This window comes from Emys orbicularis, chromosome 6 (genome assembly GCF_028017835.1).
Source record: "Emys orbicularis isolate rEmyOrb1 chromosome 6, rEmyOrb1.hap1, whole genome shotgun sequence".
Classification (NCBI taxonomy): domain Eukaryota; kingdom Metazoa; phylum Chordata; order Testudines; family Emydidae; genus Emys; species Emys orbicularis.
Window position 1 is genome coordinate 99,427,215 of NC_088688.1, and position 16,275 is coordinate 99,443,489.

General features: G+C 39.5%; 1 protein-coding gene across 2 annotated transcripts in view; it reads left to right on the forward strand.

Moving 5' to 3' along the window:
- The window catches only part of PCSK5 (proprotein convertase subtilisin/kexin type 5), a 295,761-nt gene extending 286,683 nt beyond the window's left edge, over positions 1-9,078 (forward strand). Inside the window, exons 32-37 of one of the 2 annotated variants that reach the window (XM_065407021.1) lie at positions 226-456; positions 2,599-2,776; positions 3,217-3,434; positions 5,711-5,828; positions 7,966-8,150; positions 8,666-9,078. In XM_065407021.1, the coding sequence (XP_065263093.1) occupies positions 226-456; positions 2,599-2,776; positions 3,217-3,434; positions 5,711-5,828; positions 7,966-8,150; positions 8,666-9,078 (1,343 nt within the window). Of the gene's footprint in view, positions 1-225; positions 457-2,598; positions 2,777-3,216; positions 3,435-5,710; positions 5,829-7,963; positions 8,151-8,665 lie in introns of both variants that reach the window. The other variant, XM_065407022.1, reaches the window with a different exon arrangement.
- Positions 9,079-16,275: the final 7,197 nt, after the last annotated feature.

The following is a 16,275-nucleotide window of genomic DNA, read 5'->3' on the forward strand; positions in this document are numbered from 1 at the left end:
CTGCTCAGTATGCAGTGGCAGTCAATAAAGAACGCAAACTGTTAGGCTATAGAAAGAATGGGATAGGAAATAATATTTAAACAAACACACAAACCTTTCTCCAGTTCCCCAAATGAAAATATGCCCCTGGGTGTATGTTCGCTACTTGACAAATTAAAACTACTTAAAAAGAATCTGAAATTAAAAAAAAAAAGTAGTGAAATACTTGCTGTTTGTACATTTCAGAGTGTGACAGGACATGTCAGATTTGCTCCTCTTCCACTGCCTGCCTTACCTGTAAAGAGGGCATGGTGATGAACAGCCAGGGTCACTGTGTGACATCCAAGTATTGTTCTCTCACTGAGTACCACGATGAGCAAACTCAGACCTGTAAGCCTTGTCACAAGAGGTGCTCTCGCTGTACAGGGTCTGCTGAACATCAGTGTCTTAGCTGTCCAAAAAATCGGCATCTTCTCAGTAAGTATCATGCTCCTGCAGCCAGGTTTTATTTTGTCTTCTCCTTTGAAGATGTGTGACATATGCAGATCCCCATTAATCATGGTGCTTCAAGCTGCACTTCCATTGCTCCTTTTCATGAAATGTCAAGATGGTTGGTCATGGGATCCATATTTCAACAGGCTGAAGCCAATCTGATCATTGCAAGTCCGGTATGACAGATAGCTTTCAGATGTTTGTGCCACAATGCAAACATGCCAGTTGATTCTTTGGAGCTAGTCAAGAAAATCTCTTGGCCATATGAGACCAGCCCTGGAGTTTGGGCAGATATTTAGGTTTGGGCCTGACAAACTTTGAGGCCCAAAGCAGAACTTCTAACCATCATGACACTTTACGGCTAACAAAGAACTAAAACTTTTCTGTTACCTACTCTTTGCTTGCTTTCAACTGTCTGTTCCTACAGCTTTGATTACAAGTTGGTGACTTGAAAATCACATTAAGAACCATCTGGGTTCTTTTAGCCCTGCTTGCATATTTTGCAAATTCATCTATTTTGCACACATAAAACTCATGTATAGATGCAAATGTGGATTTGTTCAAAGGCCTTGGCAGGTTCTGAGTGTGAAATATAGATATACTCACAAATATACAGACATCGTTAAGGAGACTTGCTGAAAAATTGTCCCCAGATCAATTCTCTGTTTGACTGCATTTCAAGCAAACTAATGTTTGAAGTAAAGAACAGAAGACTGGTTTGCCTGAGTAAGGACTGGGTGAATATTGAAAGTCCATCAGGATTTAGTATTTAGTGAATAGGTGCACATAAAAAACAAACAAAAATGAACATTTACAAAGTTCATCAAAGGCCAAATTTCCTCCAGAGAAGCGAGCTTCTGTATCAAAACTAGAGAAACGTTATTGTAAGATCAAATCCTGATATTTATTTATTTATTCATTCAGTGAATTTGTCTTAAGACAAAAATAAATAATTTTGCAGAGAAATACCATTTTAATCACACATTTCTTCTTGCTTGTAGTCATCATAGTGTGAGAATATGATAGAGATGTAATAGAGTTGGGCATTAGCTAAAGCCTGTGATCCCAATCCTAGATCCAGGCTTGAATCAGAGTTCCCAGCTCTGGTCCAAATTTGAACACTGAATCACAATTCTTTGAGCTTTGGAAAGTTCAGATGTTGATCCAGATTTTGAACCCTCAAGTTTGTGAGGGTACAGATTTGAGGGTTTGGTTCAGGCCCCTTTCCACTACTAATGAACAATATTATTTTGCTCATTACTGTTTCTCCCTTAGATTGAGATAGCTAGGCAGGCAACCTGTAGTCCAGAAAGTGGCAAACAAAATATCAAAGAAATAATATTAGTAAGGAAAAAAATCTTCTCTTGCCTATCTGTAACCTGAGTATTGAAACACACAACACAAGAAAGATTATTTCACTTTGTTAGTAGTCATTGTTCTCCTTCACCCTAATTAACATTGGGTAGGTTGAAGCCCATATGGTTAACTGTCTCAGTGCTAGCATTACATTGCAGAATTAGGTTCTGCTGATTTCCCTCTGAAATCTCAATGAAACATTGTGATATTCACGATACGTTTGGCAGGACTGTAAGTGTGTTCTCCCATCACACAAAGCAGCAGCCAAGCTGCTCAATTATTCACTGGGATTAAAGCCTTTGAGCTATAAAGGCTCAAAATTCTCATAAATCCTATAGATGTGACCAAATATGCATCAAAACTGTGAGGTAGGTATTTAGAATCAAAAGCAGGAAAACCAAGAGATAAATGGCGCTGCAGATGGAGGGATAAAATTTCCTGAAGATTATTGTTTCCTTTGTATATTCTGATATAAATCGCAGATGCTGATGGTTATTAATTATTATTATATATGATAATCTCTTGATATCTTTCAGGAATTAAAAAAAGATGCAGTCCTTGCCCTGAAGAGTTTACAGTCTATATTAGGCAGAGAAAATGGAGACAGACAAATGAAGGGATAAGAGTTAAAAGACATAAAAATAATTAGTACAGCAGGGCACTCCCTTTCTGGCTTTGCTATAGAATCTGAGATGGGATATGTCATCTAGCCTCAATGGGGAGAAGAGAATATTGTATGTGATCTTTGGTTCTGCATTATTCCCTCTGCAGATACAACCTGTGTAGAAGTGTGTCCTGATGGATATTATGTTGACAGTGATGAGGGACGATGTTTCACATGCCACAGCACCTGTGAGACTTGCTATGGAAAACACAACACGCAGTGCCATACCTGCAGATCGGGCTGGTACAAACAAGGAAAGGGATGCGTACAAGTCTGCACAGTTGGGTAAGGCTCCAGGATGGATAGCTAAAACCTACATTGGACAGAGAGCTTTGCTAAACATGTAGCCTTCAATTCTGCTTTTTTTTCGATTAAAGTTTCTCATGTTATTTCTCTACACTAAGGTTGCTCTCTAGGGACAATTTAGGATTTCCCCAGCAAGGAAATATGCTGGAGCGAGATCTCCTGAGTCCTAGTCCACAGGCGCATCTGCTTACTTCATGACTGAATTTGCCCCACTGTTTTAGAAAGTGCTGCTCTTTCGCTAAACTCAGAGGCCAAATGGCACACGTGCATTAAAGGGAACACCCTACATCCATTAAGACTGCAGTTTCGCAAAGAAAAGAGTAATCAAGAATGAAATCTTTGCAATAGCTGAAAGGAATGGATCTTTTCTGACCATGTAAACATTTTCATACCTCCACCTCTTCTAAAACTTCTTTCAGATATTATGCAAACAATTCCATCGGATTGTGCGAGAGATGCCACAAGAGCTGTAAAGAGTGTTTGGGACCTCAGCCCACAGACTGTCTGTCCTGTGATACATATTTCTTCCTGCTTCACTCCAAGAATGAATGTCTCCCCTCTTGCCCTGAATATTATTATGAGGATCGTGATACAAACACCTGTGAAAGATGCCACCCTACTTGCAGCTCCTGTGAAGGTAAGATCCTACATTATGTGCTTCTCTGCCACAAGAGCTTTAAAACATGATCTACATCTTCTCTCTCCAACTCTCTCTGCTCAAGTTTTTGGTAACACTGTGCAGTAGGTAACTTACATGTTATGCAAACATGTTCATTTATGAGAGTTGAACAGTTTTCTAATGATTCTGTACTTGCTTCGCCAAAGTATCACTAGACAGATTTTAGAAGTCTGTTGGCTACTAATAATTGTGCTGTAGAACAAGCTCATTGCTGGACTCAGCACTTATTCCACTGTAGTCCCATTTAAATCAATGGGGCTACTCACAAAATGAGATACTACTCAAGCTCAGTAAGGGGATAAGAAGCTAAGGGGCTAAATTCTGATTCCCTTATTCACGTTGAGTACTGCCTTACTTTGTGACTAGTGACAGTCCCATTGAATGCACTACTCTGTGTGAGTCAGGGTTTCAGAATCTGGTTCCAAGTTCTCAGAGATGAATGATTCTCAAAGGAAGGGGCAGAAAATCGACAGCTAATGAAATAAATCAAACTAAAAGCACAGACTTTAGGGTTCAAGGGTAGTAGGACAAAATGTGTTTTGAAATACAGTCAAATATTTTTTGAGTTCACCTTGAGGCACCATCCATTTTGTACTAATGCCATTCTAATCCAACCTGGTGCTTATTTATTTATTTATTTATTTAAAATTATCTTGTATCCAATTTTGAGCTGGGCAGTGTTATTCTCCTTGGACTTAGATGGTTTCCTTGTTTCTCTGAATGGCATCAAATGACAGCTACCAGGTGCTATTCTGTAGCTCAGAATGTACTATATGCATTGAAGAATGCAGATGGTTAACTGCAACATAATAATATTTGAAAGCAACCCCTGGAATGAAACGTCCCCTTTGATATCTATTAAAATATAGTTGTACAGGCAAATTATTGCAATCAACAGCAATATTTTTGGCTTGGATTTGGAATCAGAAATATTGTTATAATTTACAATCTGCCTCCTACACATGATTTTGTATTTGTTTTGCCATTAATACTACTGGGCACATTTCCCACCATAGTTACAAAACCGGAGCGATTGAATATGAACGAGCCCACTGGTTAATAATCCTCCTCCTAAACAAAAAGTGTATGGCCTGTAACTGTTGTCACATTGCGGTGCTGCCCCAGCAGCACTGGGGAGGAACTATGGTTGGAGAATCATGGTTCTTCTCCTGCTCCCTACTTGCTACAGGGGGGAAATAATTTATTCCAGCCTGGAAAACTGTGAAGTTCTGTTGATTGGCACTTTGAGGGGGAAGAGCCATGGCTCTATCTAGGTCCCTCCCTACTTTCCCCTCCATTTCCACACTTACTGAGACGGAGCAACAGCACAGCCCCTTTCTTGCACATGGAACCCAGTGCTGTGATCTGGATAACCTTAATCCAGCAGCACCGGGAGAGGGGGCTGTATGGCCATGTTAGGCCAAGTGACAATCTAGCCCTTACTAGTTGAGACAATGCTACTAATTTCACTCCTTTATCCACTTCTTCCATTTCTATTTTCTTCTTTTCTCACACAGCCATGGACATGGGGGTAAGGGGGATGGTTTGAAGTCTGATTGGACAGCCCCATTTTCACGTTAATCATGTCAAACCATCCACTTCAATACGCCACACAAGATGTGCATGTAACATTTGTATTTGCCTATGAAACTGTTTGTGTAATAAACCAAGCACACAGTGTTCTGTTAGTGCTTGTCTAAGGAAGCAAAACATTATAACATCCAGCAAATCATCTGAATCACTCATAGGAAAATGGCTCACACTCTTTTTGCCATATCCGGTAATGTTTATTTGTAGTGTTGTTATAGCCGTGTCAGTCCCAGGATATTAGAGAGACAAGGTGGGTGAGGTAATATCTTTTACTGGACCAACTTCTGTTGGTGAAAGAGACAAGCTTTCGAGTTACACAGAGCTCTTCTTCAATAAAACATAGACCTTCACACACACACACCACTTGTCTCTCTCAGTAATCTTTTAGCATTTAATGAACTTAAAAATATACATTGAAAATATTTTTGAGCACCCAAAATTCTAATAGCACAAGGTTTTTTTTCTTAATTTATGGCTCAGGCACTTTTCAAATAGACTTCTTAATGCTAGGCATGTTCAGTACTGATACTTGATGACAACAAATGCCCTGTGTCATTGGTGGGAGCAGTTTAGCATAGTTTCCAAAGGAAGATGATAACTTTTCATATTCCAATATTAAACTGTTGCTTTATTTTCCTTTAAAGGGAAGGGAGCTCTCAGCTGTACGTCCTGTGTGTGGAGTTACCATCTAGCAGGTGGAATCTGCTACTCTGAATGTTTTGCTGGAGAATACAAAGTCCCAGAGGTACTATCTATACACAAGCATCTTCTCTAGGAAATATTTACATAATAATGGACTTGAAAACCAAAGGAGAAAAGCAGAGCAAACAGTGTTTGATCTTGCAGAATTCAAAAGTTATTTTTATTCCCCTCTTGGTGGAGAAGACATGACTCCAAATGCTTCTCTGAAATGAATGGAATTCCATCTTTGTAAAACAGGATTAAGTCAGACTACAATCAGGGCCTGAGTATGTGCAAAACAGAGGGTTATCAAATGAGAGATGACCCCTATAATGGGGGATAGTTGAGATGTGTGGGAATGGGTGCTAGGCATTAGAACAGGCATTTCCTTACCTCACTTCCAAAGGATTCCAGAGGTGATGGATTTAATTCACATTTTCTTTTTTGTTTTATCTTTTCCCAGTTGTTCTACCCACCTCAATTATCCTAGCAGTATTACTGAGCAGTTTCCTTCAAGGCTGTGTCATTATTATTAATAATAATTATTATTAATTATTTGTATTGTGGTAGAGCCTATGAGCCCCATAGACCCAGGTCCCATTGTGCTAGGCACTGTACAAATACAGAACAAAGACATGGTTCCTGCCCCATGAAACTTACATTCTAAGTAAGTTTCAGAGCTAGGCTGTGACTGAGTCTGATCTGTGTGTAACTGAGTGCCTCTGATGAGGTGCTGGCTAATGCCTTCAGGTGCCAAGGGCATTCAGCACTTCACAGGATCTGTCCCCCATGAGCCAGCAGCTGGTAAGGAAGAGGGATAAGAGGGAAAATACTCATTTTCTCCAGTCATTGTAACACCAGCCATAGGGACCCAGCTCCGAATCATTTGCCATGTCAATGAAATGAGCTAGGCCATGTGGTTATTTGCTGATTGTCACATTTAAAATAACTATTAAGGGAATTGAGCTGCATTAGGCTTCAAGAATGGAGGCTTACATTTTAAAAATACTCCAGAGTTTTATATTACTGTGGGGCCTCGTTTTCAGTGTCGTTTTTATTACTGCTGAAGAAATTACAGAGATGTGTGCAACTCACCAAGAAACTATATGGAAGCCACTAGTGGCTTCCATGTGTTACAGCTCCTGCTCTGCGTCAATTCACAGAAGATATGAGTTGTTACAGCTCCCAATTACAGTGCCTTGGCTCTTTAGCTTACGATGTAGTAGCTCATGCTTTTAGTTCTGGAGGTGTCCCATTCATTCCTTGGTGTATCAGCCAAGATGGTGGCCATCACCTAAACCAGAGGTGGGCAAACTAAGGCCCGGGGGCCGCATCCGATCCTTCAGACATTTTAATCTGGCCCTCGAGCTCCCGCCACGGAGCAGGGTCTGGCGCTTGCCCCACTCCGGCACTCCAGTTGGGGAGTGGGGTCGGGGACGTGCCCCGCTCCTTGCATACCGTGGCTCCGCGCAGCTCCCAGAAGCAGTGGCACGACACCCCTCTGGCTCCTACATGTAGGGGCAGCCAAGGGGTTTGGCACGCTGCCTCTGCTCCAGGTGCCACCCCCACAGCTCCCATTGGCTGGGAACCACAGCCAATGGGATCTGCAGGCGTGGCGTCTGTGGACAGGGCAGCGTGCAGAGCTGCCTGGCTGCACCTCAGTGTAGGAGCCAGAGGGGGGACATGCCGCTGCTTCTGGGAGCTGCTTGAGGTAAGCATCGCCTGGAGCCTGCACCCCTGATCCTCTCCCACACCTCAACACCCTGCCCCAGCCCATATCCCCCTCCTGCCCTCCAAACCCCTTGATCCCAGCCCGGAGCACGCTCCTGCACCCTCATCCCCAGCCCCACCCCAGAGCCCTCACCCCTCCCAGGCACACCCCAACCACCTGCCCCATCCTGAAGCCCCCTCCCGCACACTGAACTCATTTCTGGACCCACCACAGAGCCCTCACCCCCTCCTGCACCCCAAGCCCCAATTTTGTGAGCATTCAGGCCCACCCTACAATTTCCATACCCAGATGTGGCCCTCAGGCCAAAAAGTTTGCCCACCCCGACCTAAACACTATGACTAAATCCTGGTCCCAACTAATTTTGCCATTTATGTCCACGGGACCAGAATCTGTCCCCTCAGATTACAACAGCATAGAATTGCCAGCTCCATGCTGAAATAGAAAAGGAAAGCAAATGTGGTTTGATTGTGTTCTGTATCCCCAGAGAGACCAATCAGAATGTGAAAAATGCCATGATACCTGCGTAGAGTGTAAAGGGCCTGGACCCCTCAACTGCACTGTGTGTCCAGCTAACATGAAACTCTACCTGGACGAGGGCCGCTGTGTGCAGTGCTGTGATGGCTCTAATCTCACAGAAACCCAGGAGTGCTGCGACTGCAGTGAAACACAAGGTAGGACTGAGATGAAGAGAAATGTTGATATTTAATGACCTTGTGGTCTGTTGGGTGTTTGTTTTGTTTCTTAAACTGATTTTCTTCTGAGCTGCAGAATTATCATTGCAGGACTTTGCTGCATACAAATGCATTTCTAATACACCATTGCCAGAGTATCTAGATTCTCTCACTCACTGCTGCTATTTTAAAGGGTCAGATCCCAGCAGACAGCTTCCAAGTCTTCTCAGAGTGTTTCATGATCTGGTTGAATGGGAAATGCTTGTGTAAATAGGTGGCAAATTGAGGCATGCATTTTAAATTCAAGTCAAACTCACCCCGGGTGTAACTCCATTGTAGCTACTCAAAGCAGCTATAATGCTTTACCCCAGAGGTAAATTCAGTCCAACACATTTAAATTGTTAGTGGGTTTAAATGTGCTATTAGACAGAATACATAAACTTTCACCTAAAACGAAGTCCCCACTTTAACTATGTCATGTTATTCACATTTTTTTGGTTACCTTTAACTTGCAGATGAGTGTGTATTACAGACCATTCTGAACCTACCAACTCAAAGCAAAGGGAAAACTGCTTTGTTTGTTGCTACCTCCATTTTGCTGATCCTCTGCATTGGAGCCATTGTATTCATCTGGAGAAGATCACGAGCCAAAGCCCAGACAGTAAACAAAGGTGGGTACCAGAAGCTGACAGATCATTCAAAACCCTTCCCTTCTTACAAGAGCAACCACCATGACAGCACCAGCTATCAAGATGATCAAGTGATTGAGTATAAAGACTGGGATAAAGATGACGAAGAAGATGATGATGATGATATTGTATATATGAGCCAGGATGGCACAGTCTATCGTAAATTTAAATATGGACTTCTGGAGGATGAGGAGGAAGATGAACTGGAATATGATGATGAAAGTTATGCATTTAGATAATTTTTTATTAATTTGTGTATTTTTCCTCTTTACTGCCTTTCTCATTACATTAAATCAATTTAGTTAGGTTATAGGGGATATAAAATATTTTTTTCTCTGCATGACTGGGCTCAAGCAGAAATTTATGTTTGTGGTAATTCTAAGAAAAAGGGATTTTAGCTATACATACTGTGAAAGCAGAGTTGTTTCTAAACTTTTGTTTCCAAAACCTTTTATAAATCCTTGATGGGTCTTTCAAGAAGCAGTACTCAAGAAATGGGTTGGCTAAAAGATTCTTTTTCTGTATACTCATGTGTGGAAATAAAATATTTTCCAGTATGTTCTGTAAGTGCATAGGTATATAAAACACACACACGTATCCAACTAGCACTTGCCAATCCCTTTTAAAAATATACTGATATAAACAAGACAGGCATATGTATCTACATGATAGATGTCCCTGGGATAGGATGTCACTTAATTGTTTATTTCTGTGTGATTAAAGTTTGTACTGTAGTTCACATTATAATGTGATTTTGCATATTTTACTCTCTTTTCCTTTCATAGTATTATCCAAAGCACTGGTAAGCCCCAAAATCTGACACATTTCTATAACCTTTAAGTGCATTTCCTCAAAGATTTAATATCTCTGACATTCAGTTTTAGATAAAATTTGAGGTCACTCTGACCCTATTCCAAGTAAAATGTATTGCTGTAGCCATGGCTTGAATGAAAAAAGATAAAATATATCTGAAATATTTTATATGACTAACTCCTGTTTCATTTTTATCTTAGTGAGTATGCATTTTAAGCAGTATTTCATTCTGTACAGACTTATTTGGACGTAGTACAAAGGAGTGCTTAGTCTATAAATATGTACGTGGAAAAATCTCGAGATTAGAGAATTGTCACAGAACAGACATGAAACAAAAGATTTATTAATCCTACTTTTCATATCTATCACAAATGGCTTTGGATGTTCAGATAATAGGAAAGGGAGTAATCAACACTGCACTGAAAAACGTAAAATGAAACAATGGAAGACAATAATGATTTTTTTTTATCATTATAGATTGTATAATTTATTGCATTATATGAGAAGATGCTAAACCTGGTTCCTTTGTTGTGAAAGAATAAACTGAATCTTTGTACAAAAGCATGCCAAGAAGGTTGTTATTCACTAGTAATATGGTCTTTTGGCTAAAACTGTGGACTAGGCCTTAGGAGACCTGCATTCAATGCTGCACTCTGCTACAAAGTTCCTATGTGATTGTGGGCAAATCACTTACTTTCTCAGTCTCAGTTCCCCAGCTGTAAATCAGAGCTAATAATATTTCTGTATCGCGTGGGATTGTTAATTCATTAATGTTTGTGAGGAACTCAGATACTATGGTAAGGGATGCTATATAAAAACCTAGATAATGCATTTAATAGTCCTTGTCTCCTTACAATACACAATTGGTGTATACACTTAGAGTATTTTTGGTTAACACTGATAGGAGAGCTTTAGAAATACTTGTGATGACCTGAAGGAAGCTGACGTTCAGTATATTTCCAATATTCTTACTACTGTCATTTATTGGCTGGTTAAAGAAACGCCTCTATAAAGCCCATTTCGCTCCTTCAGGGTGCGCACACGTATTTTAAATCTTCTCTGGGCCACTAGGTGTGTAGTCCCAATGGATTACAATTACCATGGATCTCCCCTACAGGAGGAATTTAGAGCCAAGTGAAATGTACCCACCTAACTCAGAATAGGGAACACCTGCCTTTCCCCTATTTATGCATGCTGATGCTATATAGACTCCATGTAAAATATGCTATGGAACACTTTACATAAGTACTATCACCTACAGGTTATGCCTAGCAAACAGAGTTAAAAGTTTGGTTTAGGTAGTATATTAAATTCTGGCTGAAGTTAGGATTGTCAAATCAACAGCCCATTCACTTTATTAAAGGGAAAAAAATCATTAGTTCAGGTTTCTTTCCCACTTCCACCATTTCCCACCTCCACAAAACCCAATCCAATGCCCACGGAAGTCAACGGCAATCTTGGACTGGGTTCTAATTATTTAAATCCTCATTGTCAAAGTGGGGTGTTGGAGATGCACATGCTGATTAATTACACATCTGAATTTGTAATACAAAAAAGTGGGCTGTTGTCTATGTATCTATTGTCCCCTGCTTTGTAATGAAAAGGGCTGAAGGCCAAATTTTCAAACCCTTACTTGCAGACCAGGGGAAGGGTTAAAACCATTTAACATATTGCCCAACATAAATCAATGGCCTATAATTATAGGAAAAGATGTAACAATAAGGTACTTTGAAAATAAAGATTTGACAAATCACTTTAAGCAAAAGCTCATTCTTGGTAAAAGTTCTCAAAACAAAACAAAGGCTAGAATAAGCAAAACAGTGAAAACATATTTGAAAGGCCATACCGAGAAAAACAACTATTCAAACAGTTTCCTGTTCATACCTCTCATTTAACAATACCCTTATTTTAGTAGTGGTTTGTATAAATTGGCTGTAAGAATATGCTTTAACCTGAAACTGCCCTTATCAAATTTCAAAGGCTTATTTTAAGCTGTTCCTAATATGCTTAAAATTGCTGTAAAAAATATGTATGAACTGAGCAGCCTATGGGCTTTCAGTTTCAGCATGAAGAAAGGCTGGTGTGTCCAAAACTACCCACATGACAAACTAATGGAAATGTCTTGCACAATATTCCTTTTTGAACTCCTGTAACTTAAAAAGGGATTTGTTTTAAACTAAAAATGTGCAACTCACTATTCAAAAATATGGTCCTACCTAATGGACCAGATATAAAAATCACAGTGGTTTTAGTACACCTCTGAGAGCCAGAAACCTTTGAGTTCTACTCTCAGTTCTAGTTTGCACTGTTTCTGTGGCTTTGGGCAAGTCACTTATCCCCCAATCCTCAAAGATATTTATTTAAGCACCTAACTCCAATGGGATATATTTAGGCACCTAATAAAGAGAGTCTGCACTGTAAGCACAATGTAGAGATTGAGGGTCAGATCCTCAAAGGTATTTAGGCACCTAACTCCCATTGGAGGTACAGATCTGCCTAATCTTTAGGTGCCTAAATATACCCCATTGGAATTAGGCACCTAAATACCTCTGAAAAAATCTAGGCCTTAACTTCTACATTGTGCTTAGGTTACAGACCTGCCTAGTGTTTGGCTTTTGCCCTTCTGCATCCAGCTTGACTTGCCACCTGTGGCTTTTTGGCTACCAAAATTTTTAATCTGTATCTCTTGACTGCCATGGAGATCTATTCCTCCAGCTGCTGCAAGGCAGGAAAGAAGGCATAAAAAGAAGCATGAAGAGCTGCTTACCGTTACTATGAGACTGGAGCTGCAGAAGCAGAGCAGGCCAGGCCTGGCTAGCAGAGAAGCAGCAAGAGGTGCCTTCCCTGTTTCCACAAGAGCAGTGCTTTTGGATGAAAGAGGTGGGACAGGCTGCTGTGAGGAGAAGGCTGAGTTCTAAGAGCTCCTGGAAGAAGATATTAATTTTGTGTTGGGTGAGATGGAAGAAATTAATTATGTTTTACAAGGTGGGAGATAATTGATTTTGTGGAGGGGGACTGGTTTTGTTCAGGAGGGAATTGACTGTAAGGGGTGAATACTTGATAAATGGTATCAACAGGAGCTTGAGGGGGAGGAAGTTTTGTAGTGGGGTGAGGGGGGTGTTTTGCAACAGGATGCTGATCACCACAGCCATGTTTGTTTTATTAGTTCTAAATGATCAGATTAACCCCTTTGAACGTTATTTAAAAAAAAAATCAAAACTAGATGGTAAATGTGGCGGACACTAAAAAGCATCACTGAAAGCCAAGGATAGTCTCTGGTTTTAAAAGGGCTCTCTCTACATATCTATCTATCAATAGAACCTACAGTCCCTAGATGAGTGATCAGGGTACTATTGTAGTAGGCAATGATTTTAAAAAAATAATTATAATAAAGGACTAAGTCTGTTGATATTATCTAGCAATCTGGAGAAAAAATGTTGTAATTAAGTTTTCACTAGTGAAAGAGCCATTGTTGTCATCCATTTAAAAAAGAAACAGGAAAAATCAATTTTGATTTACATCAATGTGAAAAAAAGTAAGATTTGACCAAGTGAATTTTTACTAGGTTTTCATTAAAAATCTATTCTTGTGGAAATACTACCCAGGAAGTAATAGTAGCTTCAGGTGAGTACAGTGTTAGTTACACAACATGGCAATAAATCCTAGACAGTAGAAATTTTGTGAATAAATAAAATCTAGTCCTAAGAATTTAGGATGATAGGGATGGGTAGAAGGTGAAGATATATAATTTGCCAAATAGTAGGAAGACTTGCTAATAAAAGGTGACTTCACATGTTGTTGAGGAGTCTGCAGGGACTCTTAGAAAACAGCATGGAATTTTAATAAACCTTTTGGTGCAAGATTCCAAAGCTCAGACACATGGTAGCTGTACCAATCTCCATATGTACAACCTCACTTTTAAGCAGTGTGAACAGGATTTTTCTTCTTTTTGTACAATCTCATTGCCCTCAACACAAAAAGCAGGTAGGGCACTTTCATGACAAGAAAGAGTGAAGTCTGCTGTCCGCAAAGGAGTCAACTGAAGTAATACAAAACCCAACTTTAACTAGTTGATTATATATATTACATACACACACACACACACACACACATATACATACATATATATCCATACTAGAAATTACTAGTAACCAGTGGTTCTCAATGTTGAACATTAACAATTGTTAGTTACTAACTTAAGTCAGGCAGAAAGAATCAAGCAAAGTTATTGCACTTTATTCAACGTTTTCAACATCTGCTAAAAATGTACACATTTCGCACTAAACGAACAATACCAATTTTATCCTACCTAAAAGCTACTGTTCAGTTTTTTTCCTTTTGAAAAAAAATGTATATTGACTGGTCCCTAGACTAGACATAAGTTTATTCAAAGATAGCAGTAGATTTCAAAAAGACACTAACTCATATTTGGCCCAAAATGTAAACTGTGAGAAAAAAGTATTTTGATGGTTCTTTTAAAATTCTAACAAACATTTTTAAAAAGCCATTTCCCTTGCAATGTTTGTAACCCAACTACTGCAGCACTGGAAAATTGAAAGTGATACAAAGTTTTCATTGTAAAAACTGAAAGAAAGGCAAGTAAACAAGCAGCATAAATAGTGAACAGTTGACAATGTTTTCAGAACATGCCAACCAATATGTAAAAATTATTTACACCAAGCAAGACTTTTCACCTGAAAACATGAGACAAACAGGAATAACTGTTACCCGGTTACAGTTTTGTTTTTTTTGTTTTTTTAAAGTTAGCTCAGATGTTGTAACAGCAGAATAAGCAAATACAAGATTTGTACTTTTACATTAGTATATAGTACAAAAATATAACTGTTCATAAAGCTTCTGTTGTACTCAGTTGTATCAAACTTAAATAACTGATATCCAGCAAGTACATAACAAAACACAAGGGCAGAGAGATACTTTGAGACACATTTTTGCTCTCATACACCAAACTTCAAGACACTACTCTATATAAACCAGCTCACTATAACTATACTTCTGTCTCACTTTCAGTTGTCTTATATGATTAGCAGTTCAAGTTCTCTCTGCTCAGTGCAATGGTTATACATTGTGAAATGACTCTTGAACATTAGTGTTCATTACTGATTATGAACAATTGTACTCAAATGTCTTAAGGCACCTTTGTTTCCTAAAATGGTAAACAATTCCTCAACTGACACATAAAATCACTGGCAAAAAGTTTATAAGTGCCACAATAGTTTAGTTTTAAAACCTTAAATTAACAGATTTACTTTTCAATACGGCCCCTTTTTCTTAATAGTATATATAACTGCTACTTTGTTCCCCCAATAGAGAAAGGGGGAAATGTGAAATATCAGAATTAACTGGACATCTTCATGCAAGAAGAAAATCCTCCCTTCACTCCTTCATTTGAATTAAAATTTATCCCTAGCAGTTCCCCTCCTTCTGACTTACAAGTCTGAATTGTTGTGCAGAGTGTAAAAAGACAGCTTACACTGAGTCATATAGTAAAACGCCATTCACATTAACCATTCTTTTTAAACAGTATTTTCTACCGCATATGATTGAGTTTTCTCCCAACTTTGAACAGAAGACAAATGAGAAATTCTGAAACTTCTTTGGAAAGTTTCAGACAGCAGTTATGTCAAGAATGTTCAGTGTGCACTCTGAAAAGATAGCTAGGACCAGCTCAAGTACTATTTGCTCTTCCTCAACTGATTTAGATTCTTTTCTCTCTTTCATATCAACAGGACTGTTAATGTTGCAATATCTTTAATTGGTGATATGCAAATCAAAGAATTCAACTTCATTCTCATGGCAAGATCCTCACAACTGCTCTGGTCTCTTTACACTGCGTGAGAGAGCCAGAGTAGCACAAAGGGAACCCAGAAGCCTGTATTCGGAGAAGTAAGGATTCCCATCACAGGAACTGAGGAAGACAGCTCTAAGTCTGACTTCTGAGGACCCCATAAGCCCTGAAATGAAAGGCATGCTGGGGGTGGGGTGTGTCAAAGCAGGAACAGCACACAGCACTGCAGAGATTCTGGACAACACTGCAGTGCACAGGGCAGTGCTCGGTGACAATTGTATATTACAGGCCCTCAGCACACTAACGTATGTGAAGCGTCATTCTAGGCCTAAGGAGCAGCCCAGGATCAGGAATGCAAAACCCCCAGGTTGAGACTCCAGAATGAATTTGCATGGCTAGTAGTTAGAAGGGACAAAAATCACATACTTGTAAAAGAAGCAGATTTGATCTGGAATCAGACTAGAAATACGGAGCCCCATTTTTATAGAATCTGCTTGGAGTACAACCACAGTTTAGATAATATGGCATTTGTCTGCATGTTTATGTCTTGTATGGCAAGAGAAACCATAATTAAGTATTTACTTTTTACTGAAATGTTTATACTTTGAATTTATCCTCTACACATAGTGTCCCAAAAGCAGCTTTGGTTTCTTCTTCACATAGCAATTGATAGTGTGCTTCATCATCATTGGAGCCATGCAAGCTGCATTTGGTACAGGACCCAAGGAAGGGGTAGGACATAAAAATGGCTTAACTTCCCAGTCCTCAAGTCAACTGGGGTGGGTTTTGTCCACAACTTAACCTAAAGAGCAGCCTC